The 20,085-nt window shown below is 53.2% G+C and overlaps 2 protein-coding genes and 1 long non-coding RNA gene across 3 annotated transcripts in view; 1 reads left to right on the top strand and 2 right to left on the bottom strand.

The window, feature by feature from the left end:
• The window catches only part of LOC102463843 (C-type lectin domain family 2 member B-like), a 56,988-nt gene extending 46,250 nt beyond the window's left edge, over positions 1 to 10,738 (bottom strand). Inside the window, exons 1-3 of the transcript XR_012898505.1 lie at positions 10,355 to 10,738; positions 1,520 to 6,597; positions 257 to 460 (exon numbers count right to left, since the gene is read on the bottom strand). The gene's annotated coding sequence lies outside the window, so the exon portion shown is untranslated. The remainder of the gene's footprint in view (positions 1 to 256; positions 461 to 1,519; positions 6,598 to 10,354) is intronic.
• LOC102445784 (early activation antigen CD69-like) lies at positions 3,175 to 7,611 on the top strand. The gene is made up of 5 exons (XM_075913825.1): positions 3,175 to 3,382; positions 4,573 to 4,668; positions 5,015 to 5,199; positions 6,161 to 6,264; positions 6,500 to 7,611. Exons 1-5 carry the CDS (start codon positions 3,175 to 3,177, stop codon positions 6,627 to 6,629), a joined length of 723 nt encoding a protein of 240 aa, XP_075769940.1. The 3' UTR covers positions 6,630 to 7,611.
• A 1,225-nt stretch (positions 10,739 to 11,963) lies between the features above and the next one.
• LOC142823212 (uncharacterized) lies at positions 11,964 to 19,619 on the bottom strand. The gene is made up of 3 exons (XR_012898506.1): positions 16,653 to 19,619; positions 13,033 to 13,136; positions 11,964 to 12,797 (listed from the first exon to the last, which is right to left on the bottom strand). It is a non-coding gene; the product is annotated as an uncharacterized LOC142823212 (long non-coding RNA).
• Between the last annotated feature and the right edge of the window lie 466 nt (positions 19,620 to 20,085).

The raw sequence follows: 20,085 nt of genomic DNA, 5'->3' as shown, positions 1-20,085 counted from the left end.
CAACATTCACATAAAAACCTATTTAGAAATTAAACACAAGGCCAGAATGCATGTTATTATCTAACATTATCTGAGTATCACTGGTAAGAACAGACACAGCCAATCAATCAGAGCTGGGGATCTGACCCCAGTGGGGCGCTAGGTCATTTCACCAGCTGGGGGGCTGGGCTAGGGGATTTCAGTGCAGATGCCCCAAGTCGGTTGGACCAGGACTCAGACCCAGCTTGGCTGGTCAGTGTATTCAGGCCAAACTCACCATCAAGCTCTACTTGAAAGAGGTTCCCTGATCACCCCATGTATCCAAACTCCATCTCAGATGTAGTCGAGGGAGCTGCTTTGAAATTGCCCTTAGGAAGGGCTCTGCCGGCCCTGCCAGACCCAGTGTGAACAGGCCATAGCTACCACTGGCTGCAGAATGGAGGTTCAAGTGCCCATGTCTCCGCTTTTGGAGCCCCCACATCTGACAGAGAGAGCAGAGGGGGGAAATGTGTCGTGTGCTGCTGAGAGGGTGGAGCCAGAAGATTCTGGGGGCATCCCTCCGACGGGTGAAGTAAGGGAGGGTTAAGTCGAGCACAGAGGTTTCCCTGTGCCGCGGGAGTGTTGGTCGGCCCCGGGGCTTGGCCGTGCCGCGGGAGCAGAGGTGTTGGCCTGGCCGGGCTGGGCCAGGCCGCGCCACAGAAGGGGGTTTGGTCCCGGGGCAGGCGCCTGTGGGGGTTGGCTGCGCTGCGGGAGTGGGGGGGTTGGCTGGGCCATGCCGTGCTGTGGAGGGGGTTTGGCCGCGGGGCAGGCAGCTGTGGGGGTTTGACCCTGCTGCAGGAGGGGTGGGGTGTTTCCCCCTGGGACAGGCTCCGGCCAGGGGTTGGCCCCAGGGTAGGAACACGCAAGGTTTCTACGTGCCGTGGGGGCGGAGGGGGCGGGGAGTCGGAACCCGCAAGAGGCATGTGCCGGCTTTCCTCTCGGTGTTGCTGCTTTTTTTTTTTTAGTTGGAGGAGAGGGGGTTAAAAAAACAAATTAAGGGCGGAGGGGGCGTGATGCCGAAAAGTGGGAACCACCGAATGATTCTGACCCCGCCTGCATCTCTGCACCACACCCTTGTCGAGTTACTGCTGCCCATGCTCCATGACAACACACAATCCCTGGGGAAGGTGTTTTCTACATTGCACACTCTCCCCCCATTCCATACACACACACACACACACGGGGGGGGGCGGCAGGTTCACACTCGCTACGCGGTGTCCAGCCCGGGCAGCGGCCTGTGCACATCTCCATGTCTCACAGGGGAGGGAGCAGCCACTCCCGGGCTTTTTGCAGGGGGCAGGGCCAGGCCGCTGGGAAAGCTGTGAGCGGGACCCCGTGGGGGGAGGGGGGAAGAGATCCGGCAGCGGCGGTCCTGGCAGCGCCCACAGGGACCCGACCCTGAAGGGCTGCGCACAGGCGGCCAAAAGCAAAAGGGGTTGCGTGGGGGGATGAAGCGGGGGGGTAGAGGAAGGAGTGAGGGGCAGAGTAGCCCCCCCCTTACCTGGGCCACAGGCCTAATTCCGAGCGGGGCTTCCGCGGGTCTCTTCCGCGCACCCCGCCTCGCTGGTCAATGGAGCTGCGCCTCCGGCCGTGTCTGCAGCAGCGGGCGGTGCCCAGTTCCCGATCCCAGCTCCCTGGTCTTTGTCTCCACGGTGCTGGCAGCCCCTTGGCTGTTCTGTCAGCGTCGCCTGTTCCAGACTCACTAGCTCCGCCTGAAACTCCCTTGGAATCTCACTGTGCAGAGCAGGATTCTCATCTGTTTTCTATCAGAACGGGGGCGGGGGAGAGGGACATGAACTTGTGGATTTTCATGTCAACATTGAAAACGCTGCTTCCTGCCCAGCTCTAACTTCTGGACTTTTGCAGCAGGGTCTGACCCGAAAGACCCTCAGGGGAGGTCTCTGCTGCAGCCCCAGCCCCCCAGGGTTTGAACCCTGGCTCAAGCCCAACTCCCCGCCTCCATAGGATTGCCAGGGGCCCAGTAGTTGAGCTTTCTCTTCAGAAAAGAAATAGAGAAAATAGAAATGTCGGCTATTTTCTAAATCAGAATTTAGTAAGGCATTTTACATGGTCTCGCGTGATCTTCTTAACAATAAACGAGGCAAATACAACTTAGATGGGGCTACTATAAGGTGGGTGCATAACTGGCTGGATAACCACTCAGAGAGTAGTTATTAATTGTTCACAACCCTGCTGGAAGGGCATAACAAGTGGGGTTCTGCAGGGGTCTGTTTTGGGACCAGTTCTGTTCAATATCTTCATCAACGATTTAGATATTGGCCTAGAGAGGACGCTTATTAAGTTTGCAGATGATACCAAGCTGGGTCTGGTGACTAGTGCTTTTGAGGATAGGGTCCTAATTTAAAGTGATCTGGACCAACTGCAGGAATGGTCTGAGCTCAATAGAATGAAGTTTAATAGGGACAAATGCAAAGTGCTCCACTTAGGAAGGAACAATCAGTTTCACACAAACAGAACGGGAAGTGACTGTCTAGGGGGCAGTACTGCAGAAAGGGATGTAGGGATCCATAGTTGACCACAAGTTAAATGGTAGTTAACAGTGTGATGCTGTTGCAAAAAAGCAAACATGATCCTGGGATGCATTAACAGGAGTATTGTGAGCAAGACACAGTAAATCATTTTCCCCCTCTACTGTGAGCTGATTAGGTCTCAGTTGGTGTATTATGTCCAGTTGTGGGCACCGCATTTCAAGAAAAAGATGGAGAAATTAGAGATGGTCCAGAGCAGAACAACAAGAATGATTAAAGGTGCAGAACAACAAGAATGGTTAAAGGTGCAGAGAACATGAGCTATGAGGGAATACTGAAAGAACTGGGCTTCTCTAGGGTTGCCAGAGGGTTTCAACAAAAATACCAGACACACTTGACATCACATCACAATCTACATTACATCTTATTTAGAAAATACCGGACATTTCTATTTTCTCAATTTGTTTTCTGAACAGAAAGCTCAAATATTGGACTGTCTGGATACCTGGCAACCATCGGCTTGTTTAGTTTGGAAAAGAGACGACTGAGAGGGGACATGATAGCGGTTTTCAAATATCTAAAAGGGTATCACAAGGAGGAGGGAGAAAAATTGTTCTTCTTGGCCTCTGACAGGACAGGACAAGAAGCAATGGGCTTAAATTTTTAAATGGGCCAGACCCAGCGGGAACAGGCCGTAGCTACCACTGGCTGCAGAATGGAGGTTCAAGTGCCCATGTCTCCACTTTTGGAGCCCCCACGTCTGTCAGAGAGAGCAGAGGTGGGAAACGAGTCATGTGCTGCTGAGAGGGTGGAGCCAGAAGCTTCTGTGAGCATCCCTCCGACGGGTGAAGAGAGCAGCACGATCCATCCTACAGGTACCGTGACCTTTCTGGGGCCTTCTTACAACGTCCCCTTCCCAAGGCCTCAACAGACCATTAGGTCAGACTGCTGCAGCCTGTGACCTTAGATCTGAGATATAGACCCCTCTTCAATGAGTTAACTGCTTAAACGGGCAGGCATGGCGCAATGGGCCAGCCAGGCTGGAGAGCTGTGGGCTGCTCTGGCCAGGCCATGTCCACCGTGTTACAGTGTGGGTGGGCGGGGAACTTCTCCCACTGACACAGCCGCTTCGCTCTAACCAATAAACACCCCCCAGGTCTCCGGTTACACATTTATATGCAGGGGGAGTGGTGGCTGCCTGCGGACACCAGCTTCTGCCTGCACCCCTTCTCCCGCCATGCTGCTGCCTCTGATGTAGAGGCAGCAGCCCTGGAAGGACAGCGCTGCATGTAACTGTGAATGTTACCGTGTTCAAGTTCACACTTTCATATCCCTACTGATAACGTTCTCACGGAAGGGGGAAATCTCTGAAAGAGTATGTTTATACAACAAAGTTAATTCCAAATATCAGCCTGTGGCAAGGGCCCCTCTTCCCCAAGCCTCCACCGAGTATGCATCCTCCCCTTAGTCCCCAAATTTAGGGGTTTTGCAGCAGGTCTCAATGGTAGGGAGCCTACGATAGGCTGGTTCCCTCCCTAGCTGCCTTTACCTAATGCTAGTCAAAATTGTTCTCTCCAATTTCTTCCTCTCTGTCTCCACCACCATTCTTTCATCCTCTCACTCTCCCCTCCAGCCACCAAATATTTAGGCTTTTAAAGGCCCTCAGATAGACAGCACGCTGTCACCACAGGAGGAATATTGTGCTGGGAGAGGTCGAGGTGGGTGAGGAGGCATCTAAATTGGGCTTTCAGTCGGCCGAAGGCCCCCTCAACCATGATGCGAGCCCTGCTGAGCCTGGCATTGAAAGCTTGCCAGGAGGGGCTGAGGTGTCCCACGTAGGGCTTCATGAGCCAGGCCGCATCATCCACCAGGGACACTAGCATGTCCACGTCCCTGATCCTGATGTGACAGTCGGGGAAGAAAGTCCTGGCGTGCAGCCTCTGGCACACGGAGGAGTTGCGGTATACCCCTGTGTCGTGTGCCTTGCCCGACCAGCCCACATTGATGTCTGTGAACTGGCCCTGTGAGCGGATGCTGTGAGCGCTAACGGCTCCGTCTGTTACAGGTTGGCTCTCTGTGTTGAAGGCCTGGGCACTTCCCCTGGCCGTGCTGAGCCTGGTTCTCAACCTCATTTTTATCAGCGTCCTCATTGCCCGCCCAGGTGAGTGTGGAGCCTGCACTGTCCATATCGCTGCACCTGGTGCTCAGGGTCTCACTGGAAGCATCTGCACCTGCAGGGGGCAAAACTGGGGCTGCAGCAAAGGAGCCCAAGCAGGAAATGTGGCTCCAACCCAGAGCATGCGGCGGTAGGGGGTGAGGAGGGAGGCACTGTCCTCTCCCTGTTGCAAAGGGGAACATGTCTTGGCACAAGCTCAGCTAACCTTGGGGTAGAGTGTGTGTGTGTGGAGGGCCAGGGTCGGTTCCTTGTTAGTGTCACTGGAGACTTAGTCCCTTGGCTACAGAGGGAAACGGGAAAATCTCTCACCCTGCTGCTTTCTCATCTCCAGCCAAGACATGTGAGCCGTGTTCAGCTGGTGCTGTCTGCCCAGTGGCCGCCTGTCCCGACGGCTGGGTCGGGTACCTGGGGAAGTGTTACTATTTCTCAGAGCTGGAAGCAAACTGGACCGACAGCCAGAAGAACTGCTCTGCCCTCGGTGCTTCCCTGGTGGGGATTGACTCGCAGCAGGAAATGGTGAGACAGATTCTGGGCTGCACGGGGTAGGGGTGGCAAAGGCGGCTCTAGGCTGGGTTTGTCCTGGGGCTGGCCTGGCCCCAGATGCTGCTTGTGTTTAGGGCAACTTCTCCCAGTCCACAAAAGCTGGAGCTCTAAGTGCTCCGCCCACCCCCGATCCTCCCCAGACGCTGGGCAGGGAATCGGAGCTACGTGGGGCTCGTGTGCCAACCCCCTGCTCCTAGGGAATTCCCAGCGGGGGATTACAGATGCTTCCCAGCCCCTTTTATGTGACAGGAGCAGCCTTGCCAGACCAGCATTTGGTAACTGTGCATGGGGCTCTTCAAAAGCATGTGACTGACTTTAGAACAACAGCTCTGAGCGTTTCAGGGGAGAGCGAGTTGGTCTGTAATTGGAAAAACTTAAACAACAAATAGTCTAGTAGCACCTTAAAGACTAATGAAACATGCAGATGGGACCATGAGCCTTCATGGGCACAGCCCACTTCTTCCATGAGCTCTGAGAGTGCTATGTTCCCGTGTTGTAGCTTTTAGGGGGTCACATTTTCTCTGCAGCCACAAGGGCTAGAAACTCACCTTTTAAATGAAAGACGAGACTCTTGTAATCTCCAGGAGCTGGGTGTTAAGAAAAGAACCAAACAGCAGGAGATTCTCGGTAAAATCGGGAGAAGTTGCTAAGAACACAGGTGTGCTCAGGGTCTAGATGCTGCTAAGAAGCTGAGATGCTTAATAACGGAGCTCATTGAAAGTCGGAAATTGCGTCAGCGGGAAATTCCGATCATTTGACATTTGTTTCTCTCCTGAATCAGGGCAAAATGCAAACTTCCCACTGCGTGTGGCTGTCATTTCTTGATGCAAAATTCCCAGCCCCTGGCCCCCCTGGCCCAGTGGCCTGGGTAGGTTGCAGAGAACCCAGAGAGGCAGCTGTCTAATGTACATTGGCTTTTATGTTTTGAATAAAGGATTTCCTGGGGCGCAGTAAAGGATTCTTTGACCAGTGGATCGGGCTCCACAGGGAACCGGGCCAGATCTGGAAATGGGCCAATGGCACTGACTTCAACAACTGGTGAGTCCCCTTTTCTTCTATTAACTCAGTAAATGTTGCGGCTTCTATTTAAAACAAGAGACTGGCCTTGTGGTTACAGCCTGGGCCTGTGATTTGGACAATGGGGGTTCAGTGCCTGATTTCCCCCTATATTTGCAGTGTGACCTGAGGTGAATTGCTCAGGGCTGGATTTTCACTGCTGGGGAAGCTGCTCCTGCACCCGTGCAGGGTTGTTCATGGTTTGTTGCTGTTGCAGGTTTCCAATCACAGGTGGAGAACAATGCGCTTTTCTGAGCCACAGAGGGGTTGCGAGTTCAAGCTGCCAGAACAGTGAACGCTGGATCTGCAGCAAACCTGCCCAGAAACCAGAAGGCAAAATGAAGTGACCATGGCCTGGAAGAGGCAGCCTGGTCCTGTCATTGGGGCTGTCCCAAGCTGCCTCAGCGTGTGCAGCACTCGATGTGCTGACAAAGAGGGGCAGCCCCAGCAGCAAGGAAGAGAGACGCTCTTTGAAGGACAGCGCAGAGCTCCCCCCCCCCGGGAGTCTCTGCCACCCATCGGCCCGTTTGGGGTGCCCACCTACTTTCACCTCTTCTCAGCACCCACCATTTCAACCCTGTGGGTTTTCCAGTCCCAAAGCCATCAGCCAGTACAGGCAGCCTGGTGGGACAGGTGCCAGCAAGGCCTGCTGGGAGTGGACACGGGATAGAAGCCCAAGCTCTGGCCTATGGCACAGGGAAGGGAGGGGAAGCTTTTGACTTGGAAACTAGCAGGGAGCAGCTGAGCCTGCAGTGTCCTTCCCAATCAGAGACCCGGGGTGGGAGCCGCAGGGCTGGGCCAGTCACCAGTGATGTCGTGCGGGGCTGGCTGGAGATGCGCTGTCCCTGCAGCCGTGAAGCCAAGTGACTGGGTGAGTCCTGCAGCCTGCAGGAAGGACTCAAACTCCTGCAGCTGCTTTGGAGGCCCTGCTGAGAGCTCTGGGGGAGCATGGAAAGAAGCTGTGGGCATGAGAGCACTGGACTGTGCAAGGACAGACGGGTGTGTATGTACATAGCGTGTTTATATTTGTATGGAACTTGTAATTATGAACATGTGTATAGTAGAAAACATGTAAAGTTTTCTAACGATATATTTTTATATAAAATAAAAACATCCCTGAGGGAAGCTGATTTAATTTCGTAAACCTTAAGTCCTTATAGTGAATTCCAGTGGAAACAGGGTAGGTTTAGACAGGAAATAGTTAAAATAGGAAAACAAGAAGTTAAAAATCACTTAGAAACGTTAGATGTCTGCAGGTCCCCTGGGCCTGAAGAAATGCATCCTAGACCAGTGTTACAAGTACCCTGAGGGGTACACCAGAGAAGTCTGAGGGGGGGGGTACATCAACAGATGTGAAATTTCGCAAAAAATGTCTGGGATTTTGCCCTGAAAAGTTGATCAGGGAGGGGGCAGCAGCACGTGTCTGTCCAAATGTACAGTTGGAGTCGCGCAGCTGGACACTAACAGCCTCTCTGCACATGCAGCCCAGTTCCTGGTGGAAAAGGCAGGTGGGTCTCACCTGAGCTACCATCACTGCAGCCAGGGCAGTTCCAAGCTGAGAGGACGGATTTTGGTGGGGAGAAAAAAAAAGTCACTTCCACGGCTGCCTCCCCTCATTCGGTTCCTCTCTGGCAGCCTCCCCAGGGTGCTCTAGAAGCGAGGGCGGCTGAACCTGGAGATGCGCGTTACCCCTACTCCCACCCCCACCAGCAGCTCAGTACCAGGCATCCTCCTGGCCCCTTCTTCGTGGCGCTGTGGAGAGGAGCGCAAAGACGGTGTCGCTGCACAATAAGCTTTGTTCCACGTCAGTGGCATAGAAAGGGGGTGGGGTGGGCAGTTGTCCCCTGGCACCACGCGAGGGGCACCGGGCTGGGGTGGGAACATTCAGCCCCACGTGGCGAGCCCGGCACTGGCAGGCCACTTGCTCCTTGCAGACAAGCCAGGGAGGCAGGGCTGGGCAGCAGGAGCAGGCGCTTCAAAGGTGACTGGCTCTGGGGGAGGGGAGGCAAATTGGGTTAGAGCAGGGGGCTGAAGGTGCCTGGTTCTGGAGGAGAGGTGGGTGCATTGGGTTAGAGTGGGAGGGAGGGGCTGGGGGCACTTTTTTTTTTTAAGTGATACTTTATTTAAAAAAAAGTTTGAGAAGCACTGGCGTAGAATTCTCGCGGAGCTGATGCAGGAGCTAGCTGAGCCTTTAGCTCTCATCTTCGAAAAGTCAGGGGCGTGGGGAGAGATTCCAGAAGCCTGGGGAAGGGCAAATCTAGTGCCCATCTCTAAAAGGGGAAATCAGAATGGGTAGCAGTCATGTTATTTGTGACCTTCCTTCCTTCTTGCATTTGCTGGCTTCCAGTGCAAAGCCCTGGGCTGTTCCCCTCCCTCCTCCCTTCTTGGCACACGCCCCGCCACTGCGTGTGTAGCAGTTTGCCTCGTGGGATGTGGTTTACCAGGGCAATCGACAAATGCCTTTGATGTCGACCGTGGAGCGTCCAGACTGCCCTGCTGTGCTGACAAACAGCTGATCGGCACAGCACAGCAGCCATTTAAATTGAAATGAAGCAGCGATTATTTAAATCCGCGCTTCATTTTCCTATGCCAGGTAGCCTAATCTATATGCCTCTATCGCCAGAGGCATGTAGTCTAGATGTACCCTATGTCTGATCTTGCTAAAACAAAAGGAAAAACTATGCAGCATTTTAAAGAATAGATTAGTCTTTAAAGTGCTGCATAACTTTTCCTTTTGGTTTAGGATGACACATCATATCCCAAGGATTTTGCAACCCCTAGGTCAATACTCCCCCCAGAGTCTCCACTGGGTGCCACTGCATCCCCTCAATCAAGTAGATTTATGTATAAACTTAAAAGACAAGAAATGGTCTGGTGGCACTTTATAGACTAACTGAACATGTAGATGGGATCATGAACTTTTGCGGGCACAGCCCACTTCTTCAGATGACCAGAGTTTTGAGTTTAGAATTGTGTATGTAATTCCAAGGACTTTGCAAACCCTAATGGACTATCAAGTCTTTGCACTTGCACAGAACCTGATCTCCACAGAACTCTACGGGTGAACTTGTTCACACTAATCACAGAGAGGATGGAATTAAGGCAGAAGCAGGGGATACCCAACAGCTGCCCCGTTCCCACAGTTCAGTGGCAGGTGTAGGAACAGGCATCTATGGTTTATGGCATCCGTGGAGGGGGCAGGGGGAAGCCTGTAATACACATTTGTAAGAGCGCTTCCCTCTAGTCCAGTTGGCTGCCTCCCCCTATGTTGGGGGAGGAAAAGGCGATGCCCGGTTTCTCTCTGGTGCTGATCTGAGCGCCAGACTATTTGCTGTTTTTTTGATTTTATGCTGTACAGACTAACTGGGCTACCCCTCTGAAGCTGCTGAGCTGGGGGTCCAGTGTCTCAGCCAGACCCAGGTGGGAGGAGGGTGCAGCCAGAAGGGCGGGCAGGGAGCTGAGATCTGTGCACCCCCCCCCCCCCCCCACACACACACAGGGATGCTCCGGTTCCTTCCCTGACCCCAGTACACTGACTAAGAGACAGGGACCTCAGATCGCAGCACAACCGTTCTCTTTCCATTCCTGCTCCAGCTCCCCTGGCTCGGAACAGCGCAACGAGAGCAGCCCCAGGGCAGCCCGTTTGCATGAGATCACCGCTCTCACAGACCCAGCTCCGAGCAGCGCTCATCCCGCCTTGGGGGGAGGCAGCTGGGGCCGGGCCCAGTGCCCTGCGACCCGCCCTCCCCATACAGCCCCAGGCTCCGTGTATGTCTCACCCTCTCCCTGCTGTGGGAGATGTACCTCCCACAAGTTCATGCCCGCCCCAAGCGGAGCTCCGTCCCAGCCCTGCAGAGAAGCAAATTCTCCCCCCCCCCCCCATTATCCTGGGCTCTGTGTGACCCCCCCCCCATGGGGTGAGTCCCCTTCCCCTCCCCCACCCAACAACACGCCCTCCCTCGAATGATCCAGCTCCCAGTGCCGCGCGTCTTCCAGCCCCAGTTCCCTCCTTTCCCCCGACAGCGCCCTGCAGCCCGGGTACCGCTCCCACCGCCCCCCAAGCCGCGCTCACCAGCGCCTCGGCAGCACGGACGGACCCTCCGGGCCTAGCCTGAGTCCTGGCAGTGGAAAGGCGGATAAGAAACTCCGTTTCACTGCAAACCCGCCACCACTGCGCCTGATGCAGCGGCTGCTGCTGCGCTGAGTGGGGCGATGCAGTTTCTGTGGCTGGGAGATGGTTTGACAATCAGCGGGCGTTGCCCCTTCCACCGACCAGCCCCCCCCCGGGCTGGAGCTTGAGTCAGGCCTGGCAGCGAGACAGGCTGCTACAGACGCCAGTGGACAGGCGTGTGCCAAGAAGAGAGGAGGAGGGCAAACAGCCCAGGGCTCTTCACTGGAAGCCAGAAAGTGCAAGGAAGGAAGGAAGATCATAAATAACAAGGCTGCTACCTGTTCTCATTTCCCTTTTTAGAGATGGGCACTAGATTTGCCCTTCTCCAGGCTCCTGGAATCTCTCCCCACGCCCCTGACTTTTGGAAGAGGAGAGCTAAGAGCTCAGATACCTCCCTCAATCAGCTCCCTGAGTATTCTAGGATAGTGTTTCTCAACCTTTTTTTAAATAAAGTATCACTTTTTCAAAAAAAAAAAAGTGCACTGAACCCTCCCCTCCCCTCCCCTCCCCTTCCGCTCTAACCCAATGCACCCACCCCTCCTCCAGAACCAGGCACCTCCAGCCCCCCTGCTCTAACCCAATTTGCCTCCCCTCCCCCAAAGCCAGTCACCATTGAAGCGTCTGCTCCTGCTGCCCAGCCCTGCCTCCCTGGCTTGTCTGCAAGGAGCAAGTGGCCTGCCAGTGCCGGGCTCACCACGTGGGGCTGAATGTTCCCACCCCAGCCCGGTGCCCCTCGCGTGGTGCCTGGGGGCAACTGGCCACCCCACCCCCTTTCTATGCCACTGACGTGGAACAAAGCTTATTGTGCAGCGCCACCGTCTTTGCGCTCCTCTCCACAGCGCCAAGAAGAAGGGGCCAGGAGGATGCGTGGTACTTAGCTGCTGGTGGGGGTGAGAGTTGGGGTAACGCGCATCTCCAGGTTCAGCCGCCCTCGCTTCTAGAGCACTCTGGGGAGGCTGCCAGAGAGGAACCAAACGAGGGGAGGCAGCCGTGGAAGTGACTTTTTTTTCCTCCCCACTGAACCCCGGCCTCTCAGCTTGGAACTGCCCTGGCTGCAGTGGTGGTAGCTCTGGTGAGATCCACATGCTTTTTCCACCAGGCACTGGAGTGCATGTGCAGAGAGGTTGTTAATGTCCAGCTGCACCACTCCTGTTCATTTGGACAGACATGTGCTGCCGCCCCCTCCCTGATCAACTTTTTAGGGCAAAATCCCAGACATTTTTTGCCAAATTTCACTTCTGTTGATGTACCCCCCCAGACTTCTCTGGTGTACCCCTCAGGGTACTCGTAACACTGGTCTAGGATGCATTTCTTCAGGCCCTGGGGACCTGCAGACATCTAACGTTTCTAAGTGATTTTTAACTTTTCCTATTTTAACTATTTCCTGTCTAAACCTACCCCGTTTCCACTGGAATTCATTATAAGGACTTAAGGTTTACGAAATTAAATCAGCTTCCCTCAGGGATGCTTTTATTATATATAAAAATATATCGTTAGAAAACTTTGTTTTCTACTATACACATGTTCATAATTACAAGTGCTATACAAATATAAACACGCTATGTACATACACACCCGTCTGTCCTTGCACAGTCCATTGTTCTCCTCATGCCCAGGGCTTCTTTCCATATTCCCCCAGAGCTCTCAGCAGGGACTCCAAACCATCTGCAGGAGTTTGAGTCCTTCCCCCAGGCTGCAGGACTCACCCAGTCACTTGGCTCCACCGCTGCAGGGACAGCACATCTCCAGCCAGCCCCGCACGACATCACTGGTGACTGGCCCAGCCCTGCGGCTCCCATCCCGGGTCTCTGATTGGGAAGGACACTGCAGGCTCAGCTGCTCCCTGCTAGTTTCCAAGTCAAAAGCTTCCCCTCCCTTCCCTGTACCATAGGTCAGAGCTTGGGCTTCTATCCCCTGCGTCCACTCCCAGCAGGCCCTGCTGCCACCTGTCCCGCCAGGCTGCCTGTACTGGCAGATGGCTTGGGACTGGAAAACCCACAGGGTAAAAATGGTGGGAGCTGAGGTGAAAGTAGGCGGGCGCCCTAACCAGGCCGATGGGTGGCAGAGACTCCCGGGGGAGCTCTGTGCTGTCCTTCAACAAGCGTCTCTCTTCCTTAATGCTGGGGCTGCCCCTCTTTGCCAGCACATCGAGTGCTGCACACGCTGATGCAGCTTGGGACGGCCCCACTGACAGGACCAGGCCACCTCATTCAGGCAACAGTGACTTCATTTCACTTTCTGGGCTGGTTTGCTGCAGATCCAGCGTTCACTGTTCCAGCAGCCTGAACTGAGAACCCCACTGCGGCTCAGAAAAGCGCATTGTTCTCCGCCTGCGATTGGAAACCTGCAACAGCAACAAACCATGAAGAACCCTCCACGGCTGCTGGAGCAGCTTCCCCTGCAGTGACAATCCAGCCCTGAGCAAGTCACCCCAGGTCACACTACAAATGTAGGGGAGAGTCTGGCACTGAACCCCCATTGCCCAAATCACAGGCCTGGGTTTTAACCACAAGGCCAGTCTCTTGTTTTAAATAGAAGCCGCAACATTTACTGAGTTAATAGAAGAAAAGGGGACTCACCAGTTGTTGAAGTCGGTGCCATTGGCCTATTTTCAGGTCTAGCCCGGTTTCCTGTGGAGCCCGATCCAGTGATCAAAGATTCCTTTACTGCGCCCCAGGAAATCCTTTGTTCAAAACATAAAAGCCAATGTACATTAGACAGCTGCCTCTTTGGGTCCTCTGTAACCTACCCAGGCCACTGGGCAGGGGGCCCAGGGGCTGGGAATTCTGCACCAAAAAATGACACCCACACACAGTGGGAAGTTTGCATTTTGCCGTGATTCAGGAGAGAAACAAATGTCACTAGAGCCCGGGATTAGCTGGGGACTCAGCTGACTCTGGGTTCTGCAGAAATGCTGCACAGAGTTGGGGGTCAGCAAGGGAGTCCCCAGCTGACCCCGGGCTCCATGTGGCGCTCTCTCTTTCAAACTCTGTGGTGATGTTTCAAAGGGGCAGCGCTGAACAGCTGATCCCGGGCTCCATGCGGCACTGCCACTTTGAAGTACCCCTTATTCCTCCCCCTTTGCTGCCTCTGATAGAGGTAGCGGAGGGGTTACTAGTCGACTAGTCCTTAACATCCTTAGTTTATACAGCGACATCATTTTCAAATAACTAGTGTTATTTCAAAATCACTTAGTTGCGTCTACACAGCAGGCAGTTATTTTGAACGTGTGTGAAAATACTGCCAAGCTGAAGGACTTCTTACTCTGACTCCTGTAATCCTCATCGTACAAAGAGTAAGGGAAGTTGGAGGAAGAGTGCTCTGTTTCAAAATAAGAGCTTTGTAGGCACTCCCAATTTCGAAATAAGCTACGTAGCTCAAGTGGCGAAGCTCATTTCGAGTTAAGCCCTGCTGTGAAGATGCACCCTAAGGGTATGTCTACACTACAAAGTTAGTTTGAACTAACAGACGTTAGTTCGAACTACCTTTCATAGGCGCTACACTAGCGCTCTGTTAGTTCGAATTTAATTCGAACTAACCGAGCGCTTAGTTCGAACTAGGTAATCCTCATTCCACGAGGATTAAGCCTAGTTCGAATTTACTAGTTCGAATTAAGGGTTGTGTAGACCCTTAATTCGAACTAGTGGGAGGCTAGCCCTCCCCAGCTTGCCCTGCTGGCCACTCTGGCCAACACCAGGGAAACTCTATTGCCCCCCTCCCGGCCCCGGACCCCTTAAAGGGGCACGGGCTGGCTACGGTGCCCATGCCAGGTGCAAGCCTGCCAGCACCCAGCCAGCAGACCCTGCACCTGGCACGGATCAAGCCACCCACCCGATGCCCCCCAGCCCTCCGCCTCTTCCCGGGACCAGGCTGGCGGCTCCCGGGAGCTTGCCCAGGACCGCAAGAGGCGGGCACCCGCCTGGGCTAGTGCTGACATCGTGGACCTCGTCCACGACCTCCGCACTAGGCACAGGAAGGTGGCCGTCTAGGGCAGGAGAGCTGCCAGCCTGGCCACCCAGGAGCAGGTGTGCATGAAAATCAAGGGGGTCCACTGAGACCCCCGACCCTGAGCCCTGAGCTTACAATGGCCGTCCTGGGTCAGACCAAAGCTCCATCTAGCCCAGTAGCCTGTCTGCCGACAGCGGCCAACCCTAGGGACCCTGGAGGGGATGGACCGAAGACAGTGACCAAGCCATTTGTCTCGTGCCATCCCTCTCCAGCCTTCCACAAACCTTGGGCAGGGACACCACTCCTACTCCCTGGCTAATACCACTCCATGGACCCAACCTCCATGACTTGATCTCACTTCCCTTTAAACTCTGTTCCAGTTCTAGCCTTCACAGCCTCCTGCAGCAAGGAGTTCCACAGGTTGACTCTTTGCTTTGTGAAGAAGAACTTTCTGTTATTAGTTTGAACCCTGCTACCCATTCCTTTCCTTTGGTGTCCTCTAGTCCTTCTTTATGGGAACTAATGAAGAACTTTTCTGTATGCACCCTCTCCACCCCACTCATGCTTTTAGAGACCTCTATCCTGTCCCCCCTCCATCTCCTCTTTTCTAAGCTGAAAAGTCCCAGTTGCCCTCCCCTCTCCCACCCTCTCTCTTCCCCTCTCCCACCTCCTTTTCCCAGTCTCCCCGAGTTCTGTTCAATAAAGAGAGTTTCTATTTTTGAACACACGTGTCCTTTATTTTGCACATCAGGAAGGGGGGCTAGGGAGGGGTAAGTGGAAGGAGGTGAGGGAACTCCTTGCTGCAGGAGGCTGTGAAGGCTAGAACTATAACAGAGTTTAAAGAGAAGAGAGATAAATTCATGGAGGTTGGGTCCATGGAGTGCTATTAGCCAGGGGGTAGAAATGGTGTCCCTGGCCTCTATTTGTGGAAGGCTGGAGATTGATGGCACGAGACAAATGGCTTGGTCATTGTCTTCGGTCCATCCCCTCCAGGGTACCTAGTGTTGGCCGCTGTCGGCAGACAGACTACTGGGCTAGATGGACCTTTGGTCTGACCCAGTACGGCCATTCTAAGCTCAGGGTCGGGGGGTCTCACTGGACCACCCTGATTTTCATGCAAACCTGCTCCTGGGTGGCCAGGCTGGCAGCTATTCTGCCCTAGACAGTCACTTTCCTGTGCCTAGTGCGGAGGTCGTGGATGAGGTCCACGATGTCTGCACTAGACCAGGCGGGCACCCGCCTCTTGCGGACCCGGGCAGGCTCCTGGGAGCCGCCAGCCTGGTCCCGGGAAGAGGCGGAGGGCTGGGTGCTGGCGGGTGGCTGGCTCGAGCCGTGCCAGGTGCAGGGCCTGCTGGCTAGGTGCTGGCAGGCTTGCACCTGGCACGGGCATCGTAGCCAGCCCGTGCCCCTTTAAGGGCTCCGGAGCTGGGAGAGGGTCAGAAGTTTCCCTGGTGGTGTCCAGAGTGGCCACCAGGGAAAGCTGGGGAGGGCTAGCCTCCCACTAGTTCGAATTAAATGGCTACACAGCCCTTAATTCAAACTACTTAATTCGAACTAGGCGTTAGTCCTTGTGGAATGAGGTTTACCTAGTTCGAATTAAGCGCTCCGCTAGTTCGAATTAAGTTCGAACTAGCGGTTTTTATGTGTAGCGCCTAACGCAGGGGTGTCCAAACTTTTTTCAAAGAGGGCCAGATTTGATGAAGTGAGCATGCGTGAGGGCCGACCATTTTGCCTGACATTCTTTGAACCATTAAAATTAAATGCAAATTAACTATTTTATGCAAAGTTTATTGCAAACGGCATACTTTTCATTTCGTCACATGGATGACAAATCTAAACAGGTGTTAAATCACTCTGCCTTTCATATCTGAAGGCGAGATGAAAAAAAAATCCAGGAAGCTGAAATATATGTCAGGAACATTGTAAAATACATTACATATTATTGGTAATAAAGGTTGTCTGTCAACTTTTAAGTTAAAAAAATATGAACAGGAACATAACACCAAGTATACATGTTGTGTCCAAATATATTTATAACTGATTTAGACCAACTGACATTAACTGAGATTTTACAATGTATTCATCTCAATACATATGGATTCGTTGGGGGCCATAAAAGATAGATATTGCCAAATTACCTGGGGGGCCGTATTAAACCGGAACACGGGCCGCAATTGGCCTGGGGGCCGGACTTTGGACATGCCTGGCCTAACGTCTGTTAGTTCGAATTAACTTTGTAGTGTAGACATACCCATATATAGTAGCCAAATGTCTGAGAGTCTGTAACGCTGAAATGCTGAAGTGCTGGCTGTTCCCTCTGGGCGGCACTGTTGCTGAAATGCTGGCTGTTCCCTCTGCGGGGCGCTGTTGCCTGAAATGCTGGCTGTTCCCTCTGGGCGGCGCTGTTGCCTGAAATGCTGGCTGTTCCCTCTGGGTGGCCCGTGCTGCATGGAGAGTGTGGGGCCCAAATGGCCGCTTGCTCCCCCGTGGCGGTAATGAGGAGTAACAATTAACTTGAACTAAGAATTTAGGTCGAGTTAATGTCTGACTGCCGCGTGTAGCCGCGGGCAGTTAGTTCGGACTAAGGGGATTTAAAAATGGCGCCCGGACGGGAAGATGCAAATAAAGCCCGGGATATTTAAATCCCGGGCATCATTTGCAACTTCGAATGCCTACATTAGCCTCCCTAGTTCGAACTAGGGGGCTAGTGGAGACATACCCTAACAAATCAGCCCAGGATAACCACACAAATCCCCAGTGCACAGTCTGTGTAACATGGCTTTGGATCATGCAGGAGTTATTTACACTAGAGAAGTTTCCCTGTTGCAGGGATATTAACAAAGATCTTCTAGTATTAAAATAGGAAACGCTGTAGAACCCACGGAAGTATATTTAGTTTGGGCAGAATTTAATTAATTTTTTTATCATTTTGAAGGATCAGATCAATGTTCATTTTAAGAACTTTTTTTCCTTTTTCATCTTTTTCAATGTTTACAGTTGTGCAAAAAGGGTGGGAGTTTGAACATGTCTAGTTAATTATACTTATTTACATTTCCACAGGAATGGGAAATTCAGAAGGGCAGACAATGTGGGAGCAGGAAGCGTGTCAGCCGGTGCCCAAAAGTTACATCTCTAACTACCCATATCCTGTTGCAATTTTAGTCTTCGCCAAGCACAAATCAGTTCTTAAGTGCTGCTTTGCTGCCTTTGCCTAGCTATGTGTGTCTGCTATTAGAGATATCAGTGTGGTTTTCGCCACTTTGTGGCTAAGTCTACACTCCTAGCTTCTTGTACAATAACTGTTTTGTGCAAGAGCGTGTCCACACTGCCATGTGATTTTGCACAAGAGTATCCATGGCAGTGTGGACGCTCTGTTGGCAAGAAAGCTCTGATGGCCATTTTAGCCATAGGAGTTTCTTGTGCAAGAAACTCCTATTGCCCATCCACACTGCCTCCTTGCGCAAAAGGGCTTATTCCTCATGGGGAGAGGAATAACTCTTGCGCAAGAATCCCTCTGTTCCGACACTTTACTGTAAATTTACTTGTGCAAGAACACGCGTGTAGTGTAGATGCTCAGCAAGTTTTTGCGCAAGAACAATTGTTCTTGCGCAAAAAGCCTGCAGTGTAAACGTAACCAGGGTGTTCATGGTGAAAGCAAGAGTTCCTGGTAAGTTTCTAATCTTTTGCACTATAAATATATTTGACCTCGCTGTTATATAAGAGTTTAACATTCCCAGGCCCAGCTCTCTGGCTAGGAGCAGAGCGGGAGTTCCCTAGGGGTGGATGTGTCCATTGCCCTGACAGGCCATATGGAAACTCCTGCAGAGAAATCACGGAATGGGAAAACCGACAGCTCTATCTCCCTGATGGGCTCGTACAGGTTCTCCAGCCTCTCTCTCGTTCTGAGCTGCGACAAAAACCAGCAGGGAGCTATTTACATAGCTGGCAGGACCCCAAGGTGCAATGGGACAGGACCTGTCAGACATTTTAAGTTTCTTTCACTGCTGGCAGCGTGGCTTCCGCATGGACATGGGTGAGGGGGGCCTCCCAGGGCAGATCCTGGCTGAGGGGCATGATCCAAACTTGCTCTGCTGCACCAGCGTAAATCCCCACCAGCCCCTCGGCTGTGCCAGTCCCAGCTGGCAGGAGGGACAGGGCAAGGCACAAAGAATCTAGCGGGAGGGAGGGGTCACCAGCCAGAGGAGGGGTCAACTGTTGCACTTGGTGCTTGATTGACTGGATTCCCAGCCTGCATTTGGGTCTGTTCCTGAATGCGCTCTGGTCTCTCCTCCCCCCACAGCAGGTGTGATTCTACCTCCTCTATCTGTCATCCTAACATTCAATCCTTGCCTGGTCCTAACCACTGCACCCCAGTCCCCTCCTGAGCCGGGAGAAATTCCAGGAGTCCTGACTCCACCCCCACTCCCTGCTCCAACCACTTGCCTCCACTACCCTCCCAGAGATGGGAGAGATCCCCAAAGTCCTGGCTCCTAATCCACCCCCGTAATACTAATTCTAACCACTACTCCCCTCCCACAGCTGGGAAACAATCCAAGAGTCCTGCCTCCCCGGGCCCCCCAACTGTGACCACTACCTGCCACTCTCCTCCCATAGCTGGAGAGAGAAGCCAGGAGTCCTGGAGTACAGTCCCTTTCTGCTCTAACCACTAGCCCCCACTCCTCTCTCAGAGCTCAGGATGGAGCTGCCCCCCCCCTCCTGCTCTAACCACTATACCCCACAGCTAGGAGAGATTCCAGATGTCCCTGGCTCCCCTTCCCCCCCACACACACTAACCACTCCACTCCACTTCTCTCCCAAAGTCGGGCAAAGAACCCAAGAGTCCTGTCCCCCACCTCTGCTCAGAGCCAGACCTCCCGGGGGCAGGTGAACCCAGGCCGGGTAGCCAGACTGTGGCCCCCGCCCCTGCCAGCCCCTGCACCCTGCACGTGGTTGCTCTGTCCGGTGCAGCCCCAAGTCCCAGCGCCCTTTGCATAGAATCATAGAATAATAGGACTGGAAGGGACCTCGAGAGGTCATCGAGTCCAGCCCCCCGCCCTCAAGGCGGGACCAACCTCCGTCTACACCATCCCTGACAGATGTCTATCTAACCTGTTCTTAAATATCTCCAGAGAGGGAGATTCCACCACCTCCCTTGGCAATTTATTCCAATATTTGACCACCCTGACAGTTAGGAATTTTTTCCTAATGTCCAACCTAAACCTCCCCTGCTGCACTTTAAGCCCATTACTCCTTGTCCTGTCCTCAGAAACCAAGAGGAACAAATTTTCTCCTTCCTCCTTGTGACACCCTTTTAGATATTTGAAAACCGCTATCATGTCCCCCCTTCATCTTCTTTTTTCCAAACTAAACAAGCCCTGTTCATGAAGCCTGGCTTCATAGGTCATGTTCTCTAGACCTTTCATCATTCTTGTCGCTCTTCTCTGTACCCTTTCCAATTTCTCCACCTCTTTCTTGAAATGTGGCGCCCAGAACTGGACACAGTACTCCAGCTGAGGCCGAACGAGCGCAGAGTAGAGCGGCAGAACGACTTCACGAGTTTTGCTTACAACACACCTGTTGAGACAACCTAGAATCCTATTTGCTTTTTTTGCAACAGCATCACCCTGTGGACTCATATTCAACTTGTGGTCCACTATGACCCCTAGATCCCTTTCCGCCATGCT

This window comes from Pelodiscus sinensis, chromosome 32 (genome assembly GCF_049634645.1).
Source record: "Pelodiscus sinensis isolate JC-2024 chromosome 32, ASM4963464v1, whole genome shotgun sequence".
In the NCBI taxonomy this organism is placed as follows: domain Eukaryota; kingdom Metazoa; phylum Chordata; order Testudines; family Trionychidae; genus Pelodiscus; species Pelodiscus sinensis.
Note: the sequence above shows the minus strand (reverse complement) of the source record. Positions and strands in the feature narration are given on the sequence as shown.